This window comes from Cygnus olor, chromosome 11 (assembly GCF_009769625.2).
Source record: "Cygnus olor isolate bCygOlo1 chromosome 11, bCygOlo1.pri.v2, whole genome shotgun sequence".
NCBI lineage: Eukaryota > Metazoa > Chordata > Aves > Anseriformes > Anatidae > Cygnus > Cygnus olor.
Genome location: NC_049179.1, coordinates 15,198,593 through 15,221,046, shown reverse-complemented (window position 1 = coordinate 15,221,046; position 22,454 = coordinate 15,198,593). Strand labels below are relative to the sequence as shown.

At 43.4% G+C, this 22,454-nt stretch overlaps 1 protein-coding gene across 2 annotated transcripts in view; it reads right to left on the bottom strand.

Moving 5' to 3' along the window:
- Positions 1 to 22,454, bottom strand: part of SV2B (synaptic vesicle glycoprotein 2B) — a 66,734-nt gene that overhangs the window by 19,338 nt on the left and 24,942 nt on the right. For both annotated transcript variants that reach the window (XM_040570191.1, XM_040570190.1), the window contains 5 exons: positions 15,306 to 16,198; positions 3,641 to 3,821; positions 2,971 to 3,122; positions 804 to 937; positions 70 to 159 (listed from right to left, as the gene is read on the bottom strand). In XM_040570191.1, coding sequence (XP_040426125.1) covers positions 70 to 159; positions 804 to 937; positions 2,971 to 3,122; positions 3,641 to 3,821; positions 15,306 to 15,822 — 1,074 coding nt within the window. In that variant the 5' untranslated portion in view covers positions 15,823 to 16,198. The remainder of the gene's footprint in view (positions 1 to 69; positions 160 to 803; positions 938 to 2,970; positions 3,123 to 3,640; positions 3,822 to 15,305; positions 16,199 to 22,454) is intronic.

The window sequence follows — 22,454 nt, the reverse complement described above, 5'->3', positions numbered from 1 at the left end:
TGCTGTGCTGCGCCAGGGAAATTATGTCCTGGTTTTCTTTTTGAATGCCAGTGGCTTTGTAAAACTCACCGTAAACACCCTCTCTGGCTCGCCCTTGGCCCGCATGTTGGTGTCGTGAACTTGCTTGAGGATCATCCAGGCTTCATCATGCTTGCCCATCTGGAAACACCGGGTGAAAGGAAAATAAACATTGCAATTCCCAGCTGTCTAATTCAGCAAAGTGTAGAGAGAAATCAAAAGGTTGAATATACTGGAGAACACCCGTACGGCCTGGCTGAGTTAAGGGCAAAGAACTAGAAGTGTGGTTTGTATGCACAGTGCAGCATTTCTGTGCTGGGAAAAGGAGTTACCCAAAACTGTCTGGGGCAGGAGAGGAGTCAGGAACAGAGCCTTATGTCCTAATCAGAGAAGAGGAGATGTACGAGGAGACCTGGGCTCTACTCCCACCTCTGACTTGCAGGGGCTGTCCTTTGCGTTTCCACCAGCATTCACTAGTTACATGCCCAGACTTTGTGAGATGTTTTCAAAATGCCTTGGTTGGGCTTATAAAATTCCTGGCACCCAGCACCTTCTTCCTATGCCACATTCACCAGTAAAGCACTGGCCATCATTGATTAACCCCATTATCTGCAGTCTTTGGGGTTTAAGCAATCTGCGGGGCTAGTTTAGATGTGTAGGACCACTTTTGCCTCTGTGCTTGTGGTGTGTGTGTTTGAAGGGGCAAAGAAAGAGAGATGGTGACACGCTATCACCAGCTATCCTCTGCTAATACCAGGCTGCAATGTTCACATGAATCATCTTACCTCCAGCAAAAACCGCGGGCTTTCAGGCATGAACTTCAGTGCCACCAGGGAGGCGATGCAGGGCAGAGAGCAGACAAGAACAAAGACTCTCCAGCTGTGGAAGTGGTACTTGGTTCCCATGCTGAACCCCCAGCCTGGAAACAGCAAGAGCCAACAGGTAAAGACACTGACCGGGGAGCCTGATTTTTCTCTCCTAAAGCAGCTCTGAACTCTACAGCTCTGCGTGACATGGGGACAGGTTGAAAGTTTGCTGTTCTTAGTAATGATGGCTTTTAGAGGCTCGATAGCATGTTCAGTAGATAACAGCAAGAGAGTTCACGTTCATTACAGAAAATTGAACATCCTTGCTCATGCTCTGCCATTTAAAAGTCTTTTATCTTTGAGTTTAGAAATCATCTAACAATACAAATAGCTCTATGCAGATGTAAGCAAGTAAGACTGGGAAAGGGTAGAGGAATCAGGCCATAATTTATTGCTTCTCAGTACTGTTACAGAAAATTTACAAAGGCTAAATCTTCTCTGATTTGGCAGGCATGTTAGAAACAGCTCCTTTCCTTCTCATACCTCACACATGTACTTCACTTTTTATGGAAGCAAGCTAGGGAAGCAAGTTTTTTTTTTTTTTTCTTTTTTTTTTTTTTTTTTCTTTTCCCAGAGCTACAGATACTGAGCTGAGATTCAAACTCAGAAGAATCAAGATCCTAATCCAGCATTTGGGATTCCTCCTCTCCCAGCTTTTCCCTGATGTCTGACCAGGTCAGTATTCCCCTGACAAGGAGCAGAAAATACAGGATCATTCTTATGTTGCTCCATTAACAAACTGCACCCATGTAGATACTTTCTTAAAATAAAACAAAAGGCTATTAAAGAAAAAAAAAATAAAAGAAAAGATAATTTGAATATAAGCTTTTTTTTTTTTTCTTTAATTTACTTTCCCTAGACACAAATTTAATAAGGAACATTTACTTTATTTTTTTTCTATAGACATTTTCTTTAGACATTTTTGTTCATGTAGTAATGAAATAATCAAGCAACGGCTTTTTCAGAGGTCTCATATGAGTCAGTCATGGTGCTCTAATCCTTTCCTCAAGTTCCAAAGTAGCGGGGAACCTTGGGAAATCAAAAAGAGAAAATATAAAAACACCCCCCCCCCAAAAAAAAAAAAAAAAAGAAAAAGAAATGTAAATACATATATATTAAAAAAAAAAAAACTATGTATTTACAAATAATAAAAAATACATACTACAGCCTGACACCACTATGCAGTAACTTTGCATATTTGTTCCAACGGCCTCTGTCATATTGATAACATTTTATTTTATACTGACTGTGTTTTAGACATACTAAAACCAAATTGATAGATGCATAAATGTTAGTGTTTTTCTTCATGGTCTTTGTGGCCTGCCCTACTTTCCTCAAGCAGGATTTTGCAGACAGCTGCTGTCACTGAATACCGGGGGAATTAATCTTTTCCAGGAGATATTTGCTTCCAATGTTTTCCTGGGGTATGCACACGAGCTGGGAGGAGGACCACGTCACAAGCAAATTTTGCTCCTCAGAGCACTGGCGCAGCTCAGAGTTCACCCATCGAATTTTTCTCTCCCACTTGCAGCTCCGTGCAGGGAACCCACCCACCCCTGAGCTCCATTAGGTGAAGCCAGACATGACTTCAGCCTGTGGCACGCCGGAGAGATGTGTCACCAGATACACAGCCCTGAGACTGCTGACACTTGGCTGAGGAAAAGAACATGTGCTGTCCTCACCGCTAACGTTCACAGCACCCAGTAATTCCCCCATTAAAGTTACTTACTTTTGACAACCAGATCAATTTTTTGCAATACAATCTCAGTCCAGTTTTCCCTTAATACAATGCCCTTTTGATTAACTGCATGGGCTCTGGAGATATAATTCCTGCAGTGTATTTCAAGCTTTTTGAGGAAAAACAGCCTTCACATGAAGCAGTCCCTCTTACAACCTTGGCATCAGCCAAGCAATCAATCAGAACATTTATCAGCCCCTCTGTGTGCACTTCAGGTGTCTATTATTTTCAGTTTTGTTCATGCTGAGCTGCGTAAGGACTGACTAATGTTATCTGTGCCGGATTTTGGGGTAGTGTAGTGTTGCAGGAAGGTGATGTTGCCAAAAGTCAAAAGCACAAAACAATTACCGTAATGGGGGATGATGCTCCAAGCCATTGCTGAAGCAAAAATGCCACCGATCATCCAGAACATGCAAAGCCAGCTCAGGTGCTCCCCCCTCTTCTCACGAGACAGGAATTCAGAGAAATAGGCAAACACAATGGGGAGGGATCCCCCGATACTGAGGAGAAAAAACAACACATGAGAAAAATAACAGTCTTCAACATCACATAGTTGGGATTGTTCAAGTTAAAAGGGAAGGCCACACCGGATGTGATGCACAAAATGCTGTGCAGGAAAAATGCTAATCTCTTTTTGGCTGGACTGGTCTTAGATATCTACAATAAACAAGTTTCTTGTTATCTCTGAAAGCTGCATTTAATGCCCAGTTCGTATAAAGCCCTGGCAACCGCGACTGCCAACTGAGGTGGGCATTGATCAGTCTCCCCGGCCTTTATGCATAATTTGGCAGTACCAGAAAAAAATGTTAATGACCAAATGTTCTTGCTGATAAAGCTTTCAAGAGCAAGGTAACACAACCACATGTGTTAAACCACAGTGTCCCCCCTGGCTTGGTACCGGAGATGCATCGCCCGATCTGCCTTCCTCGCCCACCCTGCACCCCTGGGTGCTGCTCAGGAGCAGCCGAGCTGTGATGGGACTCCTCCAGGACGTGGGATGGATTCACCTGCTACCCACCCGAGGCCTGAGATAAGGCGGCAGAAGAGGAAGAATCCGTATCCCTGGACAAAAGAGGAGAGGAACGCGAAGGCAGCATTGATTGAAAGTGATATGATGAGGCATTTCTTTCTTCCCAGTTTGTCAGCCAGGCCACCCAGCATGACGGCCCCCACCATCATCCCTAGGTAGACTATCAAGCCTAGAAGAGAGGGAGAGAAACAGTGAGCTTGGTAACACCCGTTATCCTGTTTGCCATGAGAAAATCTTTTGCTGCTCCATACGTGGCCAACAGCAGGTGCTGTTCCCCCAGGTCACAGCCAGCTACCACCCGAGAGGGAAATGAGGATGGAAATACCAGCGAGGCCGTGCGCCTCACAATATTCAGGCTATTTCAATGACAGGCCAATCTTGTCAGGAACCAGCATATGTAATGCAGAGTGAGACCTGCCTCAGCCAGGCTCTGCATACCTCTTATGAATTCTTGTTTTCCAAAAAATTACAAAGACAACGCTTTTCAAAATCAGTACATGAATTTAAAGAGAACTACATTCAGGTTTATTTAAACCCCCCCTTTTTTTTTTTGTATTTTGCAGGTGTCATCAAGAGACACTATTACTGCTCCAAGTAATAATCATTAGTATTTCCAAATAAATAAAATAAGGGCTGTTCCAAAATCTAACACTCTACTGTAACTGTCATATGTAACTCTGTTCATCCCTTTTAGGCTTTTCACCTGGAGAGTCAGCAAAACCTATTCTGAACTCAGGGCTGATGCTAGGAATTTCTACATGAAGCTTAAAAGCTGCCCCTGCACTGCACACTGCAGTGAAGAATGATACCCCCATTCTCCCCAAATTAGCCATCACAGATGAAAGAACCTCTGTCCATTGGCAAAACCTAATTTCCCCATCTATTTGCCCATGACCTTTCACTGCTCCCAATGCATCACATCTTACAGTACGGATATACCCTCATTTGACCAGACCCACATCTTTCCTTCCCAGCCTCTCTGCTCACATATCCCCCGCACGTAAGCAATGGCCAGGCATAAGCAGCTTAGGGTGCACGTGTCCCAGCTGTGTGCCATCACCGGCACAACAGAAGTCTGATGTCTTATCTCTGCTAACCCCCCTGAGCACAGTGGGACTGAGGATGTGCAAGGAGGAGGCTCTCTGGCTGCTGTTTATACACGGAAGCCATGAGACAGAGACTGCTAAAGCATGGATAAATCCCTTTGCAGGTTGCCTACCCTGCCCATGCTTCCTTTGGAATATATCATCTCTTTCACTTGCTGCTTCTCCTAGCAGTACCTGAAAGGATCAGTCTGTTACCGATCTGACCTGCGTAGCACAGATACTTCCTTCGCTACTGAACCAAGATTTGATGTCTAAGAGAGCAGAGTCTTCATCTAAACGTTTCAGGAGAAGGAAGAACCTGCTGCTTGTCTTGATAGTTTGCTCTATGGAGTAACCACTCCGACATTGTTAAGAAAAATGGGTTCTTTTTAACTCAACTTCATTAGATCTTTTACCGTGGGGTCCTTGAAAGACAGTTTTTGTGAGCACATTTAGTGCAGAGTGAATAGGAGAGAATGGTTTTCTTCTCCAAACAGGCTCCTCATATCCAGCTCACTATGTGCCTGCAACTCTGGCCTAAAGAAACAGGCAGTTTCCCTGGCTCTTCTACCGAGACCGTCACTGGAATGGCCATTTATTATTCTACCTTTTCCTTTATGTGGGTACCAGCACAAATTAACACTAATTAATAATGCGCGCAGGTCCAGGACTGTTTTCATTTTCATTTCTTTTATCTAATTTCAAGATTTAGAGACTTCACTGGGCAAGAACATTCCACAAGCTGTGCTCCTTTTGCTGGCAAAATTCCTGTTGAAGCCTGCAGGAGTTACAATGTGAAAGAACAGCAGGATCAGATATTAAACATTTAAAATCTAATAGCAATCAATGCTGCAGGGGTTAGAAAAACTGATCAGCTACAGTGAAAGGTTTTATACTGCAGATAGGCATAGCATCTGGGAATTGGTTAGTCCAGCAGCTGGCAGCAAATGGACCAGGTGTTTGAACAACATGTAAGGATGGAAGGGGTCAGGCATGAGCATGTGTCTCCAAAGCTCTTTGGAGGGTCAGTCCACACCTTGATCCAAGTGCTGACTTCTCTTGAGAGCCAACATCTCTCCCAGGACCTGTTTTGTCAAAGTTATCACTTGGGAAATAAGGTGATGATGAATATTTTTGCAATTCATTAATGTTATAGCAAGACAATCAGTCAGATGGCCAAAGCCTGTTTTGTACCATCCAGCAAAGCTAGCTAAGGACCAATGCAGAGAGGTACTTGGCAGCTGATTCTGTCTTTCTTTTGCTTGCAAATGCCTGCACTTGATGTAAAATACATTACCAAATTAAAAGCTATGCAGCAGAGAGCCGCTGCGGCATTCTGAAGGATGCTTGTCTCACACTGATCACAAGTGGGAAAGTTCAGACTCTGAAACACCATGTTCCATCGCAGGATGGTGGGATCGCCTCTCAGCGAACAGTTCAGCTTTCTTTTCTATCCACACAATGTTTATGGGCAATCAGGATTTTGTGTGTCAAAGGCGAAAGACTGATGTATTCTAGCTCCTTAACTGCCTTTATACCAGAGCAGGGGCGTGGGATTTTGCCAGTGCAAAGCGTGGTCGTACCTCCACGGTGAGCACTCGGCTGTGTGCGGTACATACCCTGCTCAGTGCCTGCCCTGCTCAGCCCTGCTGCCCTGCCGAGGGGAGCTGAAGGTGTGCAAGGCCTTCAGATAGTCGCCTGCAGCCCTCAGAGACAATACACACACAGCTGGAGACCTGGGATCTCTTTCTCTACTAGATTCGGGCTTCCTCTTGTTCACTCGAGTGCAAATTACAAGGGAGAGCTGAGGAAAAAAAAAAAAAAAAGCTTTCAATACAAAATCTTTCTGAAGGAAGAACCTTAATGCAGTGCCGTGAGGCTTAATGCTTTTACCCTGGCTCCTGAGCTACATCTGATGGAGCAGTGCTGAGGGCAGCCAGCAGCACAAAGTGAGGATGCACCCTGTGCATCGCAGCCACCACCTGACAGCACGGCACACAGGGCTTGTGGCGCAGCTCAGCCCACGTCACCAGACCCAGATGAATTAAAAAAATAATAATAATAATCTGCCTATACATACACATATAAGGGTGTTTCTATTGTTGTTGTTGTTGCTGCTGCTTTTTTTTTTTTTTTCCTTTCTGAGAAAATCCCTGGATGACAGATGTTGATCCAAAGCTTCTTAACAACAGAAAAGGTCCCTCATTAGGAGGCGGTGGAGGATGTTGTTACTGTCTTTTAGCCCTTCTAGCCTGGGATTTTTTACAGCCAAGTGCCCTAGCTGGTGCAAGGCAGCAAGCTCTGTCCAGGGCTCAGCAGCCTACCAGCTTGGAGGGAAGAGAGGATGCCATGGACATAGGAGTGGAGTTCAGGAGTTGGGTTTGACTTGGTCTTCAGTGTAATTTGCCTCATTAATAGTGACCACAGGGATATGGTGAATATAAACCTTTCTGTGTCTGCCGTCTTGCAGTAGCTTGTGTTCAACCTACTCATCAGATCAACAGCTTGTGCTCCCCAGAGCTTAACACATCCACCAAGCCCTGAGAAGTGTAAAAATCTGTGGAAAGACAGTTTGGAGACAGGGCAGTTAAAATGTTTCACATATGATTTCCAGTGTCCAGAACACAGCAGTTGCAGCAAAAAGTTCTCCCTAATCAGGAACATAAACAAGAGACTGATCATGTGGAGAGTTCTCAGGTTTTCTCATTATTCCCAAAGACTCAGCCAGCTCTAAGCACCAGTACAGGACTCCCCTTACTCAAGGAGCCCAAACTTGTGATGGGAGGGAAGATTAAGCCTCTGCAACACAGCATCCAGTGAGCAGCGTAAAACACAGCAGAGCTATTAACATCAATAACTCATTAAGAGCACGAGGCCTTAATTGGTTATCGTTTGTGATAAGCCAATGGATGCATCGTCCCTTAGAAACTTAAAGCAATGAAAATCTTTAGTAAAGGTAGCCTGAGGGATGACCAGGGACTGTTAGCTCAGCCAGTTTCTGAGGGGAAGGATGCTGGTTAGATAAATGCTTACTCCGGGGCTGAAACAAAATCAGCAGGACACTTTATGGTGATGGAGAGGTCCCTTCTGGGAAGACTGCGTGTTCCGGCCGATATTACTAAACCTTCTTTTGGGGCAGCTGCAATAAAACACTCCATCCACTAACAGATCTTGGGGCCCAAGGTACAGAACAACCTCAGGCTTTGCAGATTCCTGTGTCCTGGATTAGTACCCCACCTTGGCTGTCATTCCTCCATAGCGAATCACTTCTGAAAAGTTGCATGCATCACTTCCCAGCAGCGTTTCCAGCAGACAGCAAGTTTCTAACAGAGCTCCCCTTCCTGTTGGCTCCCTGCTGCCTTCATCCTGCACTTCTCAACTGTTTCAGGGGGCTGGTGTACGGCCACAGCTGTACAACCACTGGGCCAGAAAGTCTGGCCGCCCTGCACTACGGACTGCATGACATAACTTCATTAATTTGGGGGGAAAAAAAACACAAGCTGATGGAAAGATTGCTCAGTCAGATCCGACCTGAGCACTGCCCACACTACCAGGATCCCCAAATCACTGACTCACACAGCACTGTTGCCAGTAAGACGCTAAATTGTTCAATAAGGTGGTGGGGACCCAGGGCTGAGTGGAGTAGTTACTCATACTAGTTGCTACTCATACTAGTTACTTGTCCATGTAAGAGTGACAGTCTTCTGGAGTACTGCCAGGAGAATGTGGCAATGGTTGTTTCCTTTGTAAGAGAACCATCTCATAACAAGGAAACACAAATTTTAAGGAGAATTGGGCCAAGAAAAGTGATCACTAAATGGTATTTCTTCTGCTGTGTTCCTTCTGTCTACCAGTTGTTCTAGGGAACAACATTACAACTATCCGTACCAGAAACTTGACTTAAAACCTCAGCTTCAAACCATATAGCTTAGGCTGTGCTAGGAGAGATCAGCTTCCAAATGAACACATGCAATGGATGGGTGAAATGTTAAGGGTAACTCTGAATAAGCCATTATTTGCAGACTGTTCCACGAGTAATGGAGTATAATGAATGCCTGCAGGAAAGTCTGCTATAGCCTCCCATAAAATCTGTGGAAAACCAAAGAGCTGAAATCCTAAGAATAAATTTTGGGTTATGAGTCATCCAATGCTGAAGTTATGAGGAAAATATGTGACCACTGACTGGGCTTATTCCCACTGGAAAAGAGGTAACATATATAGAATTTTCACATTAAGAAATTTATTAGCCTTTACTGAAGCTATGTGCTCCATGTTAGACAGGAATCATGGACATAAAGGATAAAGTTCTAGGAGTAAAGAAAGACAGATGCAGGACGTGCCTATGTATGTGCAAACTGTCTTTTTACTGTTTCAGCATCATTAGAAGCAAACTCATAAAGACTTCAGAAAGAAAAGGAAAATTTCAAGATTTACCTAAATCTCCATCACGAGCCTGAATTACTTTCATTGACCATTAATGGGATTAAAGTTCTTAAAAATTAGGCACATCTTAAAAGAATCCTTTTCAAGTTGTGCAAAGGACTCAAGGAATAAATGGAAAATCCAAGCAGCAAATGGGAAGCATTAGTCCCAGATCCCTTCGGGCTGTCAGAACAGCAAGGAAGCTGATGGGTAGGGGTGCAGCAGCAGCTCACCTCTGCCAATAGGTCCACACAGAGCCAGGAGCCACAGGAACGTGGGATTTCTTACCTGCATTTAATACACAGGCTGCTGGCAGAACAGTAATAAGAGCGTTTTTGAATGGGGAAAGCATTCTGATAACCCAAAAGGATTAGGACCTTATTCATCTTGTGATTCAAACTGTAATAAAAACAAAATTGAAACTCTCTTATGAATACTCTTATGAGCTTAGCATCTATTATATAAGGATGCATTTAATGGACATGACCGAAATGCTGTGAGTCAGGTCTGGCCTATTTGGGAGAAGGATGAGGCAAAGCCAGGACCCATTTGTGTGTGAGTGATTTGAAGAGGAATAAAACCCAGCAGTCCTGCCTAGCTTGTGCTCTAACGGTGGCCGGCATTTCCCAGAGAACGGTCTCAGCAGAGGGTTAGTTCAGGGAAATTTCTTATCTGCCCTTGCTTGTAGGCTTATTAGTCCTTACCCTTGAATTGCACTGATCTTTTAAATAGGAATCAAGTGAAAGGGGAGTCTCATTGCACTCGCCTTGTTGATTAAATATCAGCAGAGAGACCTCATCTACGCTAATGGCTCTACTGCCGAGAAAGGATTGCAACTGTGAAAGGCGGTTTTCCATTTTCAGGGCTCTGGGGGTGGATACAGAGCAAATCTAGCTGTAGAGTTTGAGGGGATTCTGCACGGGAAAGCCAAAGGTGGATGCGTGAATCCACGAGCGCTTCGGCACGGCCCCAGAGAGACAACGCACGCCGAACGCCTCAGCAAGCGCTGCCAGCACGGCGTGGGTGGCTGCTTACATTTATCCGGCTTCACAGCCCCCCACAGGACTTGTCCATCACTACAACAGTCACAGGACCATCTGGTCCCCCCATCTAGCCTCTCTGCTTTTGTTTGTGCTGGCTCTCTGCAGATGAAATTCCCGCAGCATTTACAAAGGGGGGCTCAGCCCTCCCCATACCAGCCCCACATGAGGTGCAGGGTGTTCTCAAATCACAAAAGCACCTTTTTTTTCTGCCCAGCACATCCCTCCTGCTCAGGGTGCTGCCACTCATTGGGCCACGGGAGTTTTCCTGCCCAAGAACAAGTGTGAGACCAGGAATTCGTGCGGGATGCTCGGGATGCCCGTGCAGGGAGGTCAAGGTGGGTTTTGGCATGGAGGTGGGAAAAAGCAGGGGAGCCACGGCTGGGATCCTGGTCTGCATTTATCCAGAAAAATATAAATAATTAATTAATTAATTAAAAGAAGAAGAAGAAGAAGTAGAAGAAGAAGAAGAAGTGGAGAAAAACCATTGAGCTGAGGGAATTAGGATTTACTGTCATATCAGGTGAATTCAGGTCAATGAGAAGATGAGGTCAGGTTTTATCGCAGTTGATGAGAAAGCATCCTCTTCACACAACTAAAAGAAAGGATGGTGTTACACATCTGCTTTAACCTGACTCACACGGCCAAGCTTGAATTTCTGCATAACTGCATAATTACAAATAGGATCTTTTTTAATGTTTTTTTTTGATCTAACATTATGAGTCTAAGAGTCTGTAAGATGATATTCTCCTTAAAATATTATTACTATACCATAAAAAGGAAGGGGAGCCGTGTGCCTGAAAGACAGATTTTACTCTCAGCTTTGGTGTGGATGTTTTGCAGTCATGGGCAAAGGGCTTTACATTTTTCTTGTCTCAGTTTACTGAACTGTGAAATGATGATAACAACTGCAGCCCTGGTGTCTGGGAAGTCTGATGCTCTAACTGTGCCTTCATTTTTTTATACACAGGATGTGAGAAAGTTTAAAACATGTAAGTAGTAAGTACAAGTGTACTTACTACTCCATGCTTGCCAACATAAGATTTAGTCCTCTGGGAGGTGATTAATAGCACTTGAAGATGCACGTTTATACGATATTTCTCCAAAGAATTATGGTGTGTGCTTTTCAGCACATCAGCAAATAGAAAATTTATAACTCTCCATATGATTGTCCTTATCAAATGAAAATACAGACTGTTTCTGTCAGGATATGTTATATTGAAAAAGAATATACTGAAATATACTGAAAAAGAATATACTAGTGCAATAAATTTAACAAATGGATTATTATTATGACTATTGCTGAGGAAAGCTCAGCAAAAGCAATTATACGAAATGAATACATTAAAACAATGTTACAAGTTAGCAAGCTTATACTTAATGACTAGTTTTAAAAATTATAAAATCAAACAGCTAAAACACCTAGAGTTGTTGGCGCTTTTTTCTTTTCATTTTTTTTAATACCCCTGCAGTCATCTTCAAGATAACAATTCACATCACAGAAAAATTCTAAATATGTGTTTTGTCCCATGAGGGATAGTAACGGCTAAAATAGCTGTTAATTTGCATCTGATGTAGATGTGTTTATTTTCAGAACAAAATGTAAACGTTTTCTAAGAAGTGTTAAATTCATTTCACACATTTCATAAAACACTGTGGGCATCTGTTTATTTGTAATTTTTGCATAATTTGGCCATAATTTCCCTGATATTTTTCCACTCTTGCTTTCTGAGGGAGGAAAAATAAGCAATACACAGATTATTTAATGAGAAATGTCCTTTAAGCAAAAGCTGAACTTTGCTAAATTGGTCTTTAGGGGGCAGCTACTTTAGTTCTCATTTGTCCCTTCCTATTTCTGTGTGAGTTCAATTACTCACCTGATTTATTCTCTCTCTCTCTCTCTCTCTCTCTCTCTCTTTCTTTTTTTTTTTTTTTTTTTTCCCCCTCTTGGCCTCACTGGTTATGGCTGAGACCTTTCAGGTGTTTAACCATTTGCAGCTGCGTGGAAGCGACCCTAACGCCACCTGGATAAACTGATATAAAGCTGGGATAAGCTGATTGTGTTTCCTTTGCAAATATGTGTTGAGATGAACAGTTACCTGGGAATAAACAAGAGCTTTCTGCAGGGACCTATTGTTACCTGGTGATAAGGTAAGGGACAGCAATGCCTGTGTATGTAAGGACCCCATATTCCTAAAACCTCAAGATAATGTAAGGGAAATCTGCAGCCTCCCTGCTGACCCTTCCCTCCACTCGGTGCAGACACACTCTTACAATTTCATCACCACACATTAGGCAGAAATGGAGGCGAAGAGCTCCTTGATTGCCACCCATTTCTGTGACAAGTCAGCTTGTAAGTGCCACCGAACCCCGGGTATTAGCAAGATCAATTTGCAATAGCACAACCCAAAGACCTTCGAGGGAATGGAAACCCTGAGAGAAACGAGCATATGTTGGAGGCCCTGAGCTTCGTTAGCAGTTAGCTGCTTCTTGTCACCAGTGGATGGGTGCTGAAGCTAATCCAGGAAAGGTTTTGAGGAAGATTATGTTCTCATTTCCATCAATAGCACTTCCCCAGCCTTGCCTGTCAGGAGTCGGTGTCTGTCTGTCCTCAGTGTCCACCCACAGCTGCTCCCAGCAGGGACGAAGCCTGGGACAGCAGGCTGTGCTGGAGCCAGCTCTGCCCCAAAACTCACTGCCCTGTGCCCACCAGCAGCCCCGTACACGCTCTGGCCTCCTCGCATCCTCACTTCTTGATGCCTTTGAGTAATCATTGCTTGTACCAGTGCAGTGCTCTGCAGTCTCATGCTTTCTAAGCCACACTTAATTCCTTTTTTTTAGAAAGGATCATCTGGCAAACCTCAAATCCAAGAGAACCTGCAGCAGAGAAATACCCAGCTGCTGAGGAAGTGTGTTAACAAGAAAGACACCGAATCACAGACATTCCTCGTGTACAACACACATCAGTAACAAATGGGTGTTACCATCAGTATCCACTTTCTTCTCTTTTTAGTCTGTCTCAGACCAAGATGAATAAACTTTTCTTATTGTTAGGAAAATTGTTTCTTTTTCCTCGTGTTTAAACAACAAAATAGTATGAATGCAAGCTCTGACTGCAGATCCCTCAATAGGAACAGGCTAAGGACAGAGAAAACTTCTGCAGAACCAGGTTCTCAGAAGCTGTCTTTCTAAGCAGGGAGAAAAGGCAGCAGGAGGAGTGCTCTTCCCCCAGTTAGGAATTCCGGTTTAGCTCAGTTAATGTGCAGTGAGCTGGAGCTTAAGTTGGATATGGACCCAAATGTCTCCTTGTTTGTCCAGAGCTTATCAGAACATCCTGAACTTTCAGCCTTGCAAATACTGGGCTGGAAAAAGCAGAAAAGAAAAGATCTCTCTTGGGAAGTTTCTTGTTCTTTTTTTTTTTTTTTTTTTTTTTTTTACCTGTAGTTGCGCCAGAAATACTTCAAAGATAGATTTTTTGTGTGACATTTGAAGTTTTTTAACTCTGGTGCCTGCCAGAGACTGCAGAGATGGATATTTAAGGGGTCGGAGATTCAAAAGATCTCAGTTTTCATATAGTCACCAGAATAAATGACCTGCTTTTCAAAAAAGGTCTTGTCACTGAAAAGGCACCCAGCCTGGTGTTCCATAGGGAGCTGCTCAATTCGGAAGTCCCTTTGAAATCAAGATCCAATTGTGAGCAATGTGATTTTAGGTATTTGACTCGAGCTATTTTGAGCTAGAAATTTTAAGTGCTTCGAGAAGCAAAAAAAAATATTACCCATACCTTTTCAGGCACAAAACCAGGAACAAGCTGGCTATGGGAATAAGCATCCTGAGATGAAAAAAGAAGAAACAAGCTAAAAAAAAAAAAGGAGAGGAATCTCTAGGACCTTGATACACCAAGTAGAGAGGTCTATATAAGGGTAATTATATAACACCTTTGTCACATGAAAATAATACAAATAAAATGGAGCCAAGGCCTTTGGTCTAATCCCAAATCTGCATTTACCTTGCATCAGGCAGGTCTTCTGGGTCATATAGTATGCACTGCAGGCCATGATGATTCCCTGTGACCATGGTACACTTCTATTCAGACACACCATCTCGTCCTAAAGCAGCTCTTCCAAGACCTACTTTATTTTCCTTCCAGATGTGCTGTACTATAGCACAGCTGGCTCTCACTACGGGACATGCTGGATGCTTTCCTGGTTCTTAGAGATCTGGGAGACTTTGCCTTCTTTGGCTTATGATGTGCAAGGGGAAAAAAAGTGTTCATCCAAACCTTTCCACCCAGTCTCACTCACGATAAATAAGCCTTTGTATTTTGACCGCAGGGAGGTGTTAATGGTGATGCAGAGGGGATGTTGTCAGTAGCTTGGCCCTTTAATCTCCATGCAGCACATTAATCTCATTCCACAGACCTAAGGAGAAACCTCTGTAGGCTATTTCTGACCCAGCACATATTAGCAATCTGCCCTGGCTGAGAAGTTAGCGTGTAGAACGAACTGTCTGCACAGCTGATCTGCCAGCCGGGACTTCCAGCTAAAGAAAAGGGGAACCTGGGTGTAGTGAGAAACTTTGGAGAGCAGGGCAACATCAGGAGCCATAACGTGACTGCAAAGTGATCCAGACCGAGCTGACCCCTGCCTGTTATATTCATCATACTCGGATGGTACTGCCTTGTGGACTTCTCATTACCATTTAATTTCTAAAAGCATTGAAATCTGAGTCATTAGATGCTTAATTAGGGAAAGCCAACCTTAACCTTTTATATATTTGACCCTGAACATCTCAAGGAGTTTTGCCTTGTGGACCTGCTGACTGTGAGCTGCCTGGTTCAGATCCAGCCTGTGGTGGCCAGTACCGGATCCACAGCACATTCATAAGGTGGGCTGAGATGTGGCGTGATGCTGCTGCTGTTTTACAGTAGCTGCCTTCTCAGCAGATTGCAATCCCCTCTCAAATCAGATCCACCCAGCTATGACTCTGCACGACATGCAACATAAGAAAGGGGCCACCAAGGGTTTCCAAAGCTGGTCTCACTAGAACTAGATGTCCTAAGTACAGTCTGTTGCGTTAGGAAAGCAGTTTGCAAGTGGCACTTACCTAGCATGCCTTTGTTCGAACTGGATAAGCACATATCCTTCTCAGCACTGGGCAGAACAAATCCAACCACAAACAGCTCCACCCCATCTGCCATCAGTGCCAACCCTAAAACAAAGAAGAGCGTCCACTGGAAGCGTCCGTGGCCACACTCCTCAATGATGTTTTCATACTGGTGGGCAAGTTGCTCCTCGTCCTCCATCCTCTCTGCCATAAGGTCAGCACGGTCTCTGTAGTCATCATCCCCGGCAGGAGCTCGCTGCTTCTGCTTGGCTTTAATGTCATCTGGGTGTGGGATCCCTTGGTACTCCCCCTCATAGACCTCATCGTCTTCATCGTGCCCTTCTGTAACATCACTCTGGGCATCTTCTTCATGAGTGGGCTCGTCCCCACCACGGTAGTAGCCATCGTTGGGTGTGTAACCTTCGTAGTTACCATCCTGGTACCTATAGTCATCCGAAACTTGGTTTGTGTCCCTGCCCCCCTGATAGAGGTTTGTGTTTCTGTAGCCATCATCCATTGTGAATGCAGAGCTCTTGCTGCTGTAGGTCACTGTGTGCAGATACTCAGATATATGTATTGATTTGTGTGATTTTTGCTCTGAGTTACTTGAGCATATCTTCTCTCCTTTCTTTGGAAGTGATGTGATACACGGCTGCCCAGGCTCCGAGGGAGAATTTCTATATAAAGTTTCCCTCTGACAGTCTCACGCAGTTGTTGATAATGCTTCACTTTTCAGCTGTCATTTGTGACTTGCTGGCTTCTTCCTTGCTTTGGGTGGGAAGAGCTGGGGCTGCTGGCTGGTGAACAGCAAGGGAACAGCAAACTGCACAGCCAGGGAGCTAGGAGGATTTGACAGCTTTTCCTCTATTCATCATGGGGGTGAAGGTCACGTCCTGAGGAAACAATAGCAATGAGACAAAGGTAAGCTCACAAGCACGCATGCATTGAGTTTAACATCCAACATTTTGAATGCACATTTTTTCCATTGCAAAAAATGGCAACAGAATGTTTGGGGAGTGGTTTTGCATCTGCAAAACCCAAAGCCTCAGGGAAAAAAACAACAACAAAAACAGGCATGAAAAATTACCAAGCTAAGTGAGAACCTAGCATAGACTGTAAAGGAATCTAAAGGAGGTTGTAAGGTAATGTGTGGTCTCAAATTCTGCCATTCCCAGAAGTCTTACTTCCCACGTGTGGTGCTGATTTCTGCAGAGAGCAGAACAGTACCGAGCTGGATTGCTTGAAGAGAGCTCTCTAGTTGTCAAATCCGTGTATAGCCACCTACCCAGAGCATGCTCATCCTGAGTATCTAGAGTGGTTAACATCATAATGACACAAAATATGAGCTTGGTTTTCCTTTTCATCCAGATCCCCAAATTACTTTTATTTGGTGGCTTCTTTTTTTTTTTTTTCTTTTTCTTCCCCTCGTGTCTACCCATCTGTGTGACAGATGTACAACTAACAGGCAGTGTCTGCCAAGATAAAGTCACCCAAAGTCCCACCAAGCCCTGCTCTCCCATATCTAACCATCGATGGAGGATGATTTTCACAGAAAGCAAAAAACAAAGTTAGTATGGAATCACTGCAGTCTGCAGGGGAAACCAAGGGAAGCCAAGTCACATCTAAACACATTCTGATTTTAGACACCTGATTTCCATTATTTTTCAAGCTGTTTTCAGCCAGCTGGCTCTCCAGCATTGTGCATTTGTTGCTGCACACAGCTGTAGACAAGGATTTTGAAAGGAGTCTCACATGGGAAACTGAGTAGAGTCACGCTAGAGGAGCCAGCACAGTGTAGGCATGCACAGAAATGTGGACTTCAATTCAAGCTTTGAGCTACTTGCCTAAATAAAACGTACATGAGCTAAGAAATGACTTGGGCTATACATGACTTTATATATCTTAGAATCATTTTGGTTCGAAGACCTTCGAAATCATCCAGTCCAGCCATGAATCTAACCTACTAAGTCCCACCACGTGTTCCTTAGTGCCACGTGTGGCTGTTACCCACACAGTTACGCTGTAGAGCTGTGCAGAAAAGCACACACTGCACCTAACAGTGCTATCCCTGCACTTTGTGATGTTATTTAGCAGACATGTATGGGTTTAAAGTACATGCTGCTAAAATGACTCCAGAGGAGAAATTCGGTAGAAGCACTCTCACAACGTGCTCAGAAGGGCATCACTCCTACAAGTGCTTTGGATTTTTTGCATCCCATATGTTCAGGATAAAAGGAAGAGTCTCACCTATGCTGTTCACGGGAGTTGCTCTGAGAAAATTTTTAAAAGCTTCCTATTCATTTGTGTTTAGCTACCTCTATATTCATGTCATATAACTACAACACGGTCTCTGCAGGCCCTTCCAGAGCATCCTCCTTTGCTCTGAATGCTCTGCCATTTGTCACTGCTTTCAATGTGTTTCCTGCTCCTTTCTTTATGCTGAATCACACAATACATTTTGTATGAAGTTAAAAAGGCAGTAGGGCATTATTCCAGGGCAGAAGAAGTAATCAATAAAGTAAAAAACTAAATAAAATAAATCCCATAGGCTTTCTGGTCAAGTCAGAAAGATTAGGAGACTACAGTGCATGTAGCAGTAAAGGGAAGCATTTGCACCCACAGTGGAAATGTTAATATGGAGGGGAATTAATACATTTTACAGTCATTAAAAGTACTTAAATCAGCTTTACAGCTCTTATTTCAATGCTGGAGTGTCACCACTAATGGTTAAAAAAAAATCCAAGGGTACTTTTGAGTCTTAGAACCTCCCAGTCTTGAAGTAACTTTTGTGATTACACAGAGATGTGTCATGACTGAACAGCATGTTCTCCAAGGCAGTGAAAATGTAGCTCCATAGAGACATAACTTCTTTTGAAAAGTAGAGGAAAGAACCTTAAAAAAAAAAAAAAAGAAGAAGAACAATATGTGCTAAGGATCATTAGACCTTGCTTTGGAAGTCTTTAAGCATCATTTGTTGGCAGGTTATATTTCAAAGTGACCTCAAACATCAGAGCAGGAATTGCAGTGACCTCACTGTTCTCGTCCTCTGGTTGCTTCAGAAGTGGGTTGAAAACTGGTCTTAGGAAGTGAAGTATTATTAATGATTAAGAATAGGATTCATCAGATTCTAGATCTCCACAGACCTTACCTCTAGCCTTACACCTTCTTTTTCAAAAAGTGACATATGTTCTTGAAGACCAAGCACTGGAAATCTTTTCCTTCTCTATTAAAAAGCCATGGCTGGAACCTGGGCAATCTGCCTCCTACAAACGCAGGAGCACAAAAGACAATAAACTCAGAAAAGACCTGTTTAAGCATCTGTGTTCTTTTGCTGATACACAAAGATTGTTTTTTACTCTGAGTTCACTCACATCATGGGCAGCACAGGAAATATTGACACGAGCTGGTGAGTCCCATAGACCAGTGACTGCCACCCGTGTGAGGAAGAATGTGTAATTCAGAAAACAAGACTCAGCAAATAAGAGTCTCTGGCTTCCTATTGAACTTGTAGGATGGATATTTTGGGAGAATTCCCCCAGGAGAGGGGGCAGTGCTCAGAGGCAGGCTGTTATTTAGTACTCTTCAATATTTCACTTAGATAATTCACACTACTTGCTTCCTTCCATTGCCATGAATGCAGGGGCTGATTCACTCTAGACCTGATTCTTTAACACCCTTTCACTTGAGCTAAGCTGCACTTACTCATATTAGCAGCCCCATTTAGCATTGAGATGAGAAATCATGACTTCTCATAAAGATTGCAGGCTTGGATCACTGTAATTATACTTCACAGTGGTGCATGAAAGCTTGAGACAAATGTACACATAACATCGAGCCTATTTCAAGCTTGGGCCCTTTTAAAATGATCGCTACCAAACCAAGGCATGCAGGCAAGGTTTAAACATGCAACACTTGTAAGGTCCTAAGGCGGAGTCTGCAGGGGAGAGAGGCAGAGGCAGAGAAACTTTATTCTGGGTCTCCTCAAAGTGCTTCTGTCCCCACTAACCACAGCTTTGGACTCAAATAAATAAAGTACCTGGGAATACCTGGGGCACAAGGGAGTTTCTGGCAAAGCAAGAAGATCAAGGCCATTGCTTTATGGGAGCTGTGAGTGTATAATTGTATGTGGTGGGGGTAGAGAGAAGCTAGGAGCTGAAATCTGGATTCTCCTCTCTGCCTTTCCCCGTTCAGAAAGGGGAAGGTCTCACGGAGCTGAAGGGGAAGGCTCTGTTAATGCTAGTGCAAAGGAAGGAATGGTGGGGAGCAGTGCAGGAACACTGCAGGATTGCTTTCAAGGGATTTTTAGCATTCATCAGAAAAATCCCTGTAAGACAGACAGCAGAGAGGTTTAATATTCTGCCTGAAGGACGACTCCTCTGGCAAAACATCCCTGCCCCCAGAGCTGCCTTCTGTTGGCAGCAGTGGGAAGATGCCCAAGATCCTGCTGCGGCCATAAGGACACTGCAGTGACAAAGCTGGCTGTGAAGGAGCTGGAGAGGAAATCCTCCTTTCGGAAAGGGAATAGCGCAGATCGGTGTTATTGGCTTTTGTAAAGTTCCAATCTTATCCTCTTAATGAGGATGCAACTAATGGCTCCATTTGTACAAGTGAAGGAGCAGGTTTTTGAGATGCTTAACAACTCGCAGCTCCCAGGGGAGCACTAGCCTGGGTTTCAGACAGCCAACATTTACACGAGTGTCACTAGACTGAGGGCTGTAGCAAGGTCTGGTCGCCACGCTGCTAGATTAAGGTGTTGCAGCACTGTGCTGCAGACCCTCTGAGCAGCCTTAGGGGACTGTCACTTAGCTGCCTGGGGGTCCCCAGCTCCCAGTGGGAAGGGCACAACATTGTCACTTGATTGCTCAAACCCTTTGCAGCTGTGTCTGCATGAATAGGTGGCAACTTGTGCCCCAAAAGCCTAAATAAATTGCAGATGGGAGATGAGCTCCCTGTGTTCCCTTTTCTATAAATGAGGCTCAAGGTCTTTGTCAGGTGTCCACTGACCTCTGCAGTCCAGCTTCACAGTTCTTAACTATTAAAAATTATTTTCCCTGTTTCACCTTAGCTATGGCAGAAGGCTGCCCTTCTCATAAACACCAAACAAAAAAAAAGCATGGAGAATTGTTTCAAAAGGAAAAACAATTTAGGAAGTGCCAGCCTGTCAGCTACTCGATCCATTTTTTATTAGAAATGTTTGTTGAAACAGTTTTTTACCTGAAAAAATCATGTTTTGAAAAACTGACATTTTTCTTATCAACGAAAATTTACTTTCATTTATGTAATATTCTCTAAGGGATGTTGTTAAGAAAGCAATATAGAAAAATATAATATAGGAAAAGTAATCCTGTTCTTTATATGCATGTGACTGAAAGTATTTGACCTCTGTTGTGGGGCAGAAAAAGGCTTTTTTTCATCACAAGGCTCTGATTATTTTTTTGTTTTGTTTTGTTTTTTATATATATATATTTTTGCTAACATTAACATTGCTGCTCCAGCTACACAGTTCAACATCCAGAAGAGAGCTTTGCAGAATCATCATTTTCCTGGACAAATGGCAAGGCTGGGCTCTTGGCAAGGATCCTGCAGAGGGAAAAGTGGCAAGATCTGGAGAGAATACATTTGTGAGTGCAGTTAGAAAAAAGGAATGAGGGGGCTTTGGTGGCAGAGAGGTAGAAAGCAAGTGAAGTCAAAAGTCAGAGAATGGGGATAATGGTCCAAATTTTGCTCAGAGGAGAGTGGGAGATGGCCAGGGAAGGATGGCAGCTCTGACAGGTTATTGATCCACTAACAGGGGGAAAAAAAAAATCTATTCCTTAGTAATAACAGCAGCTCTTGCTTCATACCTAAGGATTATAAACCCATCTCAGGCCATCTCTGTCAGAGCTCAGCTGTAATCCTCGCTAATTCTTGCTTGACTTTTTGCAACTCTACTTCACTGAGAGAATAATAACCAGACAGGGAAAAAAGTCTTGGAGTATATGATTATGAAATACTTTTGGACACAGTTGGCCACGGGGAATATCACTCAGGCAAAACAAAACAAACAACAAAAAAGAAGCCCTACTGACCACTTGAGGTAATTGTACCCATATAGGCCATGTCTTGCATGTTTTCATCAGTCTCTTTCCTTGCTTTCTCTTTCCATCAAGTATCCTAATCCTAAGGTGATGATGAGAAACAAGTCCCTGAGGAGTTTCCAATGGGATGGTCTCAGATCTGAACACCAGTCAGTAAATCAAGATGATTTAATTCACTGAAGATCTGGTCTCCTTACAAATACAGGTCAGCTCTTCAGACAGAAGTTATATAGTTCATATATGATCGTGGTCAGATAAATGGACAGTGTATATACCACTTAAAAAATCCCCCTGATTCCTCCCATCTCCTCTCCAGTCTCTCAAGAATGGAAGAAATGTTTGTCCTTCCAAATAAAATCCAAAAGAAACCATGGTCACCAGGCCTTCTTGAGAGAGGACCACATCACAGTTCCAGGTCAGAGACTCTTGGATTTGGAGGAATGTCAGCTCCAGCCTGAATTTCTTAGAAAATCTAGCAGAAAGCAGAGCTGTTTCATTTCAAGAAATCAAGGCAGGTGAGTGAGTCTTCTATTTATTTTTTTTAATCAGCCACATGGTAGCTGGAAGCAAAAGGGAGCTACTTTGCCACTAAAGACACTGTATGTGTGTGTAGGCATGCCAATAAATGGTTTTCAGGTGCAAAGCTACTTGTTTACTGTTATAGCAATCAGCTGTCACTGCAAATACTCACAAGAGGCTAACTGGGTCTGGACAAGAGAGATTTAAAAACCAAAGCTGCCTCATGCACGTCTGTAACAGGTACCTATCTTAAAAAGAGTCTGAGCTCTGGATAAAGAGGTTTCTTTTGTTGTGGCTTCAGAGGAGAGCTCTACATTAAGTGAAAACTAAGAACAAAAACAATTTTCTCCTAAGATTTTTATTAAGAAGTTATTTGATAGATATGTAACACAGGTTCAGAAACTTTCCTTGGAGCTTATTAAGCAAGCTATCTGTGCCACAGATCCTGCATGAGTAGCTGTGAGTTAAAAGGAGAGCAAGATGTTTGAAAGTCATTGGCTTGAAATCGCCTGGCTTAAAGAACTGGCTTTCAGCAGTACAGATGGCACCTAAT